At 37.7% G+C, this 11,090-nt stretch overlaps 1 protein-coding gene across 1 annotated transcript in view; it reads left to right on the forward strand.

Moving 5' to 3' along the window:
• The window catches only part of LOC102807034 (solute carrier family 2, facilitated glucose transporter member 3-like), a 33,683-nt gene extending 24,834 nt beyond the window's left edge, over positions 1-8,849 (forward strand). The window contains exons 10-13 of the mRNA XM_006819844.3: positions 5,641-5,742; positions 7,019-7,100; positions 7,505-7,632; positions 8,072-8,849. Of these exons, the coding sequence (XP_006819907.3) occupies positions 5,641-5,742; positions 7,019-7,100; positions 7,505-7,632; positions 8,072-8,257 (498 nt within the window). The 3' untranslated portion in view covers positions 8,258-8,849. The remainder of the gene's footprint in view (positions 1-5,640; positions 5,743-7,018; positions 7,101-7,504; positions 7,633-8,071) is intronic.
• The last annotated feature ends 2,241 nt before the right edge of the window (positions 8,850-11,090 follow it).

Here is an 11,090-nt window from a genome sequence, read left to right on the forward strand (position 1 = left end):
TCCACGGACTGTGTTAACACATAGCCAACTGAGAGTCTCCACAGACTGTGTTAACACATAGCCAACTGAGAGTCTCCATGGGCGGTGTTAACACATAGCTAGATGAGAGTCTCCATGGACTGTGTTAACACATAGCTAGCTGAGAGCCTCCCCAGACGGTGTTAACACATAGCCAGCTGAGAGCCTCCATGGACTGTGTTAACAAATAGCTAGCTGAGAGCCTCCACGGACTGTGTTAACACATAGCCAGCTGAGAGCCTCCATGGACTGTGTTAACACATAGCCAGCTGAGAGCCTCCATGGACTGTGTTAACACATAGCCAGCTGAGAGCCTCCATGGACTGTGTTAACACATAGCCAGCTGAGAGCCTCCACGGACTGTGTTAACACATAGCCAGCTGAGAGCCTCCACGGACTGTGTTAACACATAGCCAGCTGAGAGCCTCCTTGGACTGTGTTAACACATAGCTAGCTGAGAGCCTCCATGGACTGTGTTAACACATAGCTAGCTGAGAGCCTCCACGGACTATGTTAACACATAGCCAGCTGAGAGCCTCCATGGACTGTGTTAACACATAGCCAGCTGAGAGCCTCCATGGAGTGTGTTAACACATAGCTAGCTGAGAGCCTCCACGGCTGTGTTAACACATAGCCAGCTGAGAGCCTCCACGGACTGTGTTAACACATAGCCAGCTGAGAGCCTCCACGGACTGTGTTAACACATAGCCAGCTGAGAGCCTCCATGGACTGTGTTAACACATAGCCAGCTGAGAGCCTCCATGGACTGTGTTAACACATAGCTAGCTGAGAGCCTCCATGGACTGTGTTAACACATAGCTAGCTGAGAGCCTCCATGGACTGTGTTAACAATAGCCAGCTGAGAGCCTCCATGGACTGTGTTAACACATAGCCAGCTGAGAGCCTCCATGGACTGTGTTAACACATAGCCAGCTGAGAGCCTCCACGAACTATGTTAACACATAGCTAGCTGAGAGCCTCCCCAGACGGTGTTAACACATAGCCAGCTGAGAGCCTCCATAGACGGTGTTAACACATAGCTAGCTGAGAGCCTCCATGGACTGTGTTAACACATAGCTAGCTGAGAGCCTCCACGGACTATGTTAACACATAGCCAGCTGAGAGCCTCCATGGACTGTGTTAACACATAGCCAGCTGAGAGCCTCCACGGACTGTGTTAACACATAGCCAGCTGAGAGCCTCCATGGACTGTGTTAACAATAGCTAGCTGAGAGCCTCCATGGACTGTGTTAACACATAGCCAGCTGAGAGCCTCCACGGACTGTGTTAACACATAGCCAGCTGAGAGCCTCCATGGACTGTGTTAACACATAGTTAGCTGAGAGCCTCCATGGACTGTGTTAACACATAGCTAGCTGAGAGCCTCCATGGACTGTGTTAACACATAGCTAGCTGAGAGCCTCCACGGACTATGTTAACACATAGCTAGCTGAGAGCCTCCACGGACTATGTTAACACATAGCCAGCTGACAGCCTCCATGGACTGTGTTAACACATAGCTAGCTGAGAGCCTCCACGGACTGTGTTAACACATAGCTAGCTGAGAGCCTCCACGGACTGTGTTAACACATAGCCAGCTGAGAGCCTCCATGGAGTGTGTTAACACATAGCTAGCTGAGAGCCTCCACGGCTGTGTTAACACATAGCCAGCTGAGAGCCTCCACGGACTGTGTTAACACATAGCCAGCTGAGAGCCTCCACGGACTGTGTTAACACATAGCCAGCTGAGAGCCTCCATGGACTGTGTTAACACATAACCAGCTGAGAGCCTCCATGGACTGTGTTAACACATAGCCAGCTGAGAGCCTCCCCAGACAGTGTTAACACATAGCCAGCTGAGAGCCTCCACAGACTGTGTTAACACAAAGCCAGCTGAGAGCCTCCACGGACTGTGTTAACACATAGCCAACTGAGAGTCTCCACAGACTGTGTTAACACATAGCCAACTGAGAGTCTCCATGGGCGGTGTTAACACATAGCTAGATGAGAGTCTCCATGGACTGTGTTAACACATAGCTAGCTGAGAGCCTCCCCAGACGGTGTTAACACATAGCCAGCTGAGAGCCTCCATGGACTGTGTTAACAAATAGCTAGCTGAGAGCCTCCACGGACTGTGTTAACACATAGCCAGCTGAGAGCCTCCATGGACTGTGTTAACACATAGCCAGCTGAGAGCCTCCATGGACTGTGTTAACACATAGCCAGCTGAGAGCCTCCATGGACTGTGTTAACACATAGCCAGCTGAGAGCCTCCACGGACTGTGTTAACACATAGCCAGCTGAGAGCCTCCACGGACTGTGTTAACACATAGCCAGCTGAGAGCCTCCTTGGACTGTGTTAACACATAGCTAGCTGAGAGCCTCCATGGACTGTGTTAACACATAGCTAGCTGAGAGCCTCCACGGACTATGTTAACACATAGCCAGCTGAGAGCCTCCATGGACTGTGTTAACACATAGCCAGCTGAGAGCCTCCATGGAGTGTGTTAACACATAGCTAGCTGAGAGCCTCCACGGCTGTGTTAACACATAGCCAGCTGAGAGCCTCCACGGACTGTGTTAACACATAGCCAGCTGAGAGCCTCCACGGACTGTGTTAACACATAGCCAGCTGAGAGCCTCCATGGACTGTGTTAACACATAGCCAGCTGAGAGCCTCCATGGACTGTGTTAACACATAGCTAGCTGAGAGCCTCCATGGACTGTGTTAACACATAGCTAGCTGAGAGCCTCCATGGACTGTGTTAACAATAGCCAGCTGAGAGCCTCCATGGACTGTGTTAACACATAGCCAGCTGAGAGCCTCCATGGACTGTGTTAACACATAGCCAGCTGAGAGCCTCCACGAACTATGTTAACACATAGCTAGCTGAGAGCCTCCCCAGACGGTGTTAACACATAGCCAGCTGAGAGCCTCCATAGACGGTGTTAACACATAGCTAGCTGAGAGCCTCCATGGACTGTGTTAACACATAGCTAGCTGAGAGCCTCCACGGACTATGTTAACACATAGCCAGCTGAGAGCCTCCATGGACTGTGTTAACACATAGCCAGCTGAGAGCCTCCACGGACTGTGTTAACACATAGCCAGCTGAGAGCCTCCATGGACTGTGTTAACAATAGCTAGCTGAGAGCCTCCATGGACTGTGTTAACACATAGCCAGCTGAGAGCCTCCACGGACTGTGTTAACACATAGCCAGCTGAGAGCCTCCATGGACTGTGTTAACACATAGTTAGCTGAGAGCCTCCATGGACTGTGTTAACACATAGCTAGCTGAGAGCCTCCATGGACTGTGTTAACACATAGCTAGCTGAGAGCCTCCACGGACTATGTTAACACATAGCTAGCTGAGAGCCTCCACGGACTATGTTAACACATAGCCAGCTGACAGCCTCCATGGACTGTGTTAACACATAGCTAGCTGAGAGCCTCCACGGACTGTGTTAACACATAGCCAGCTGAGAGCCTCCACGGACTGTGTTAACACATAGCCAGCTGAGAGCCTCCACAGACAGTGTTAACACATAGCCAGCTGAGAGCCTCCATAGACAGTGTTAACACATAGCCAGCTGAGAACCGTAATTGGTATAGTACAGGTGTGATGGTTCAAATACCAAAATGGCAACAGTAACAAAAAGACTTCCCTGGCGGCGATGATAAAATACGAACACGGAGCCAACAGATGAGGTTTAAACTGGTACTGGTATTACTATACTCTGCAAACATCAAGTACAATAACGCGGTAAAACTCCACTACTCAAATAACTAGATACTTAAACTCCAATACAATTCAACGAGATCTCCGATCTGATCTCAGTGCTGAACAACTCCCCTATATATATGAGTCTTGAACTTACTACCAATTTCTAGAATGTTCCATTACCTTCTATTGCCTCCTACAGTGTTCTATTACCTATTCAACCAGTTTCTAAACAAAATCTAGAATATTCCACCCAGACACAGTACGGTTCTAGAACATTCTCAGTGACACGGAAGTGGTACATAAGTCGTATGCGACACGGATTACTAATAGCTGCAAGCATTTTGACAATATGTCAGATTCAGACCAGCTTATATATACCCAAATATTATTATTCATATTTATAAATTTATTTTTGATAATGTCTTTATTCTCAGATAATTATTCACGAAAAACTGTTTGCCAGTGAAAACTCAACATTAAAGCTTTAATTTTACAGTTACTAGTGTACAATTTATGACTTATTTAATTTATGGGGTTTTAAGGTTGAACGCTACACAAAAAGTAAAAATATTGTAATTTTCTTTATTTTTACATATTTTCTATATTCTTGTTACAAAGATTAAGAATAGCATGTTTTGTCTGTTTTGGTGCATTTTACCACTGTTTCATATGGCAGGGATAAATCTCAAATTCCTAATATTTCATTGTTTTTCTCAAAAATCAGATTCATAGTGAACAAAAAAGTTCACATACGGTCAACTAATACTAAAACGAATAATTATAGACAGATTTTGAAATATTGCTACTGTTATATCGCTAAAATATGCGCACATGTAAAAAAAAACATGAGTATAATTCTACCTGTACTAATTTAGATAAACATTTAAATTATACCAATTACCATTTACATTATAAAAAAATAAACATTTAAATTATACCAACTACCATTTACATTATAAAGTTTAACCATTTAATCTATACCAACTACCATTTACATTATAAAGTTTAACCATTTAATTTATACCAATTACAATTACATTATAAAAAAAATAAACATTTAAATTATACCAATTACTATTTACATTATAAAAAATAAACATTTAATTTATTCGAATTACCATTTATAATATAAAAAATAAACATTTGAATTATACCAATTACCATTTACATTATGAAATATAAACATTTAAAGTACACCAATTACTATTTACATTATAATAAATAAACATTCAAATTATACAAATTACCATTTACATTATATCAAAATTAACATTCAAATTATACAAATTACTATTTACATTATAATAAACATTTAAATTATACGAACTACCATTTACATTATAAAGTTTAACCATTTAATTTATACCAATTACAATTACATTATAAAAAAAATAAACATTTAAATTATACCAATTACTATTTACATTATCAAAAGATAAACATTTAAATTATACCAATTACTATTTACATTATAAAAAATAAACATTCAAATTATACCAATTACCATTTACATTATATCAAAATTAACATTCAAATTATACAAATTACTATTTACATTATAATAAACAAACATTTAAATTATACCGACTACCATTTACATTATAAAAAAATAAACATTTAAATTGTTCAAATTACCATTTACATTATAAAATATACACATTTAAATCATACTAATTAACATTTACATAACAAAATATAAACATTTAACTTATACCAATTACTATTTACATTATCAAAAGATAAACATTTAAATTATACCAATTACTATTTACATTATAAAAAATAAACATTCAAATTATACAAATTACTATTTACATTATAAAGTTTAACCATTTAATTTATACCAATTACCATTTACATTACATAATGTCTTATAATTTATTATTTGTTTATCAGGTTCCTCTCATGGACAGGGTTGGTCGGCGAACTTTGCATCTTAGTGGATTGGCTGGTATGATTTGTGCTGCCACAACATTAACCCTTGGATTGATTTTATTAGTGAGTTTTGTTTAAATTAATGACATCATGACACAAACTTTGAATGCATTAACTGGAGTGTATGCAAGGCAATGCCTTCAGGTGTCCCACAATACCTCAAGCCTGACCCGGTATATACCTATGAGAATTCTAGCTCATTTAAATATTTTGCTCTTTGCATGTGAATGACATGCTTATTGGGGCCATTTGCATGATTCTTATAACACTTGAAACTGACATGCTTAATAAGTAGTCCATACACTAGCCAAAAATAAGCAGTAAGTCTATGGCATATTTACTCCACACATATTTGATCATGTCATATTCCACATGTTATAGGCATTATATTTAAATGGCATGTGTCGTCGTGCTTGGTAACATCTTAGTTTGTACTCGTTGATATGCGCAGCAGTCAAAGTTTTCATCTTTGTTTATATCTCGCACAAGGGTGGCACTACGATTACCAGACTTTAACAGAAATATAATATATGTCACATGATTACCCCACATGCTTAACAAAATAAACATGCATAGTCGTCATTCAGGGTGATATTAACACCCAAATTGACAGTGAAATCATTTTACAACATTTATAACTGTGCTGTCATTTGCATTCAGTGATGCCATTTCTCGTCATGTATGTGCAACATTGTTGCTTGGTTCAATGTAAACAAAGGAAAGCATTCAAATGCAACACAAATTGGATACATAATATCTAAATGAGGAAGATGTTCGTAGTGTTTTTGAACCTGTCCATAAAGTTTTTTTTTTTTTTACAAATGTCTATTCGTTTTTATTATCTGATTTTATAATATAATATTTTGTGATTTATTATTGTCTATGTTTTGACTGATCACATTCAAATTTAACACAAAAATTATGTAGGATGACTCACATAGGCAATTTATTTTGTTTCCCTTGATAATATACTGCATTTTGGTTCAAATTTGTTAACTTCTTAAAATAAAACGTACCAGGACTGCTACTTAGAGATGAACAGGGTGATTTCATTCAAACTTTGTATCATGATCATGTGTATTGGGTCACAGGTGCATGTTATATTTGTATTCATGTCCATGCCAGTTTTTTGAGATATAGCACCTGATTTAGGTGAAAGGTTTGTGCAAAAGTACTATAAGATATTAATTTGGTAGCTTACATTAGCTTGCATAAAATCACAATCTGTGTCGGAAAGAATTTCTCACAGATGGACTGTGCAATTTGATTCACACTTTGTATGATGGTCCTGCCCATTGTACATTATGGCTGTAAATAACTAAACTACATTTACTCATAGAAATATGATGTCTGGAATGGTGCTGCTATTATAAGTATTATTAGCACCATTGTCTTTGTTGCATCCTTCAGTATTGGACCAGGTAAGCTTGTAATTAGTGCTGCAGAAAATAGAATACCAATACTCAATGTCAATAAACAGTACACTCTGACAACATCAAAATCTACAAAGAGAGTCAAACACAGCATAGTTCAGCAAATTGTCTTGATTGAAATATGTACAGTAATATCATATCTGCTATTCAATGGAGAGTTTAGGGGCAATCCAGCATAACTAAATTAATGTATTACATATTGGTTACAATCAATAATGATGAATCACATCACAGTTTTTGCAATTCTGTTTTATCCTTCTCATAATGCATCCCTGCTAACACCATCATAAAGTGACTTCTTGTCAACAATTAAAAAGAAAATCAAACAGTCTAAATAGGTTCATTATTTAGTTAATCCTTCATACACATATTATTCTTTGTATTTTTTCCAGGTTCTATTCCTTGGTTGATTGTGGTAGAATTGTTTGCCCATGGAGAGCGTGCAGCTGCAATGAGTGTTGCTTATCCTATTAACTGGTTGTCAAATTTCTTGGTTGGCATTTCTTTTCCTGCCCTGCTTGTGAGTATATGAATTAGTATACTATACAAACACATTATTTCTTTCACTGTTGGATCCTGTGCTTGAAATCAAACGTAAAACAGGACAAACAAAGGTCATAGCATCAACAAATTGCATGGATTTAACAAACTGTGAAGTATTTTGGGCGTATTTCCAAACCTAATAATGTACATTACATATTTTGATTAAGGTAGCAATCATCTCTGAAGGATCTAGATTGAGCTATATATAAAGAAAATTTCAAATTATTTGATTTTTGCAGCTGACGTTCTGCCCATGCTTTTCATACATTACCCAAGGTCTCAAAGTGAACTGAAAATTACATATCATGTGTAGAAATAACTCCATGCTTAAAATATATCCAACAAATTCATAGTTACAAAAATAAATTTCCAAGACTTTAGTATCTTGATATCTATAATGTTTTTGTTTTTTTCAGAGTGCACTTAATGCATACGTCTTTCTGCTGTACATTGTACTGTTATTATTTTTCTGGCTATTCACATTTAAATTTGTTCCGGAAACCAAGAACAAAAGCTTTGAAGAAATTGTGTCCATATTTCGACAGCAGTCAATGAAGGACTATGGTACTAGTGATGTGACTGACAAAGATAAACCCAGTTGACAAAGTCTCATAACCAGCGTCTGAAGATAATACAATTGAGGGCTGCATAGTCCCACTGTATTGTATAGTCACGTATTTACAAATGTGAATGTATTTGAAAGTGAATATTTAGAGCATTAGGGTACAATATTGTTTAAGTTTAAATCATCATGACGTAATTTATAAATGCACGTCTTTCTTTTGGATTTTTCAAATAAATTTGCATTCGATGCATTCTCAAGTTTGAAAACTTTTCTACCAAAATGTATGACAACAGAGATAACTTCAGAAGATTTCTAAGTCGATTTCAAAATTGTCACTATAGCAATATTCCAATCTGTGGGATATGCATTTCTCAGTTAATTTATGTTAGGTGATGTATTACATATATGGTAATTTTTAAAACAAACACAGTCTCATATTTTTCACATGTATTATAATTATGTCAAACTTTTCCATTCTCCCCAACCTATGGGATCAGCATTATTCAATTAATTATGTTAAGATATGTAGTGCAATTATGTATAATGTTGAAATCGTTCTAGTCTCTTTTTTTTCTTCCTTTTGAAATAAACGTTTCTGCTAAAAGCTGGCCAACAAATATAGCAATGAACAGATGATCTTTGATCTCAGTCACTCACACACTTCATACTAGTATTCCAAATTAAGATCTTCCAAAAAGGGATTGCTCCATAAATTAAATTATTACATGGGGTAGAAAATGAAATGAACGCTTTTGCTAAAATGAGGTCAAATTGAACAAGGTTAATGGTCAAAACTTTGCACTGAACAAAGAAACTGCGATTACTGGAACCAATAAGAAGATGAATTTGCATTTTTTCATTAAATGTAAATTGTACATAGAAACAAGTAAGAAGCTTTACAGAAAACTGAGAATTTTGAATTGTTACAAAGACAAAGACAATTTTTTTTACATAATAACTGAAAATTGTAGACAAACGTTAAGTCAATCATTGCATTAAAGCATTTTCTGCTAGAGACAAAAGTAGACAAAACTTATTCTTTTTTAAAGACTGCATTGTCTGTTTTATTATTATATTTATAATATATTTTGTATCTTTACTATTCATGGCTTAATGAATGCAAAGCTGTTGATTTGAATGTTGATTTGGATGTTGCCGACATGGTTATGTGATCGTCTTCATTTTATAATTTTGATGATAATACACAGTTTGTATTTTCGTCTTATTTGTCATCAGTCAAAATATTGAAGTGGTTGTTAGTAATCGTAGTTCCTTGTAATTATTCTATGTGACCACTGACTGACTGATTACATACTACTAGTACCACCGATACACAGTCATCTGGCGCACATCTGATATAATAAAATAAATGCGATATTTACTATATGGGGGCCGCCATCTTGAATGACGCATAAAACTAAATAAGAGACTGTTATTTAGTTTTATGCGTCATTCAAGTTGGCGACCCCCATATAGTAAATATCTTATGTCTTTTATTATCACGTGTGCGCCAGCTGACTGTGCACCGATATACTATATTGCCGATACTTCATTTTGAATCTGACGTAGCCAATATGTCAGTGATATTTTTCTGTGATATGCTCAGGGATTAACATTTAGCAGGGTGTTTCTATTGTACAAGTATATTTCTTACTTAACTTGGAGGACGAAATAGTAGAGAACTTGTAACTCTCATTTAATCTGAATAAATCAACTATATAAGTGTCTCTTAAGTAAATACATTAGTAAAGAAATAACATTGATTGAATTTCTTTTTCTTCACTGTTTATGTGTGTGACCATATTAACCATAGTCAATCTGGTTCGAATATTGATATTTTATAGGGATAAGATAAAGTCGCTGTAGGTTAGTTTTTGAAGATACAAATTCTGACCCGAGATGTATTCTAAAAAAATTACTTTATCCGACGTACAATGTCGATTTGTCGTGTAATGTTACGATTAGTGAACTTTCAGATCATAAATATTGGACACTCGCCATACTTGGTGTTGTGTGATCAATACGTATTTATGGTTTACTAATAGCTCTGTCACACCATAACGTTTTGGTCAGCGTTCTCTGAACGTTCCAATCGTCCAATTTCCGAGCGTTCTGGAACGAGGTAGACACATCCAGCGTTTGATTAACCAGTGCCCCTAACGTATGACTAGCGTGTTCCTAACGCACGAGGAGCGTGTAATGAGCGACCAAGTAAGATACCCCTGGAAATCATTGACGTGTGCTAACGTGTCACTAGCGCGCGACGAACGACTTTTAAACGTTAAGTGAGCGTGTATCTAACGTTAGGTCGTTAATTTGACGTTAGTCGCACGCTTTATGTGCGCTAGGGGTACGTTCAGCGGTCGTTGATAGGTCGCTAGTGAGTTGTTCACTGCAAAGCGAGCGATTGGTAACAACTAAGTAACGCTAGAGCAACGACTGACTAACGATTGTCGAACGTTAGCAAAACGATCGAAGAACGTTATTTAATGTTTAACAGCGTTTAAAAATAAACGTTGAAGAACGCTGGTCTCAAATGAGAACTTTTGTGCATGTTCAAAACTTTTTTTTTTGGATCAGCGTTCTCCGACGATTACCGACGTTCACTAGCGTTCTAACGGCGCTCTTCTGCGCTGTCCCAGCGACTTTGGGCGACTACCAACGTTTCCTCAAACGCCAGAGAAGGCTAGCCAGAACGTCATGGTGTGACTGCGCCTTTAGCGATAATTAGTCATAACTTTACTTTACATATAGGTGTGACACTTCTCAGAGTAAATTCTTTCTTGAGAACAATAATATCAACACAAATAACAAGCATGGTAATGAAAAAATGTCATTTATGTGTTAACAATCTCAACATCTACATTTTA

The sequence above is a fragment of the Saccoglossus kowalevskii genome, chromosome 15, assembly GCF_978046115.1.
Source record: "Saccoglossus kowalevskii chromosome 15, keSacKowa6.1, whole genome shotgun sequence".
Classification (NCBI taxonomy): domain Eukaryota; kingdom Metazoa; phylum Hemichordata; class Enteropneusta; family Harrimaniidae; genus Saccoglossus; species Saccoglossus kowalevskii.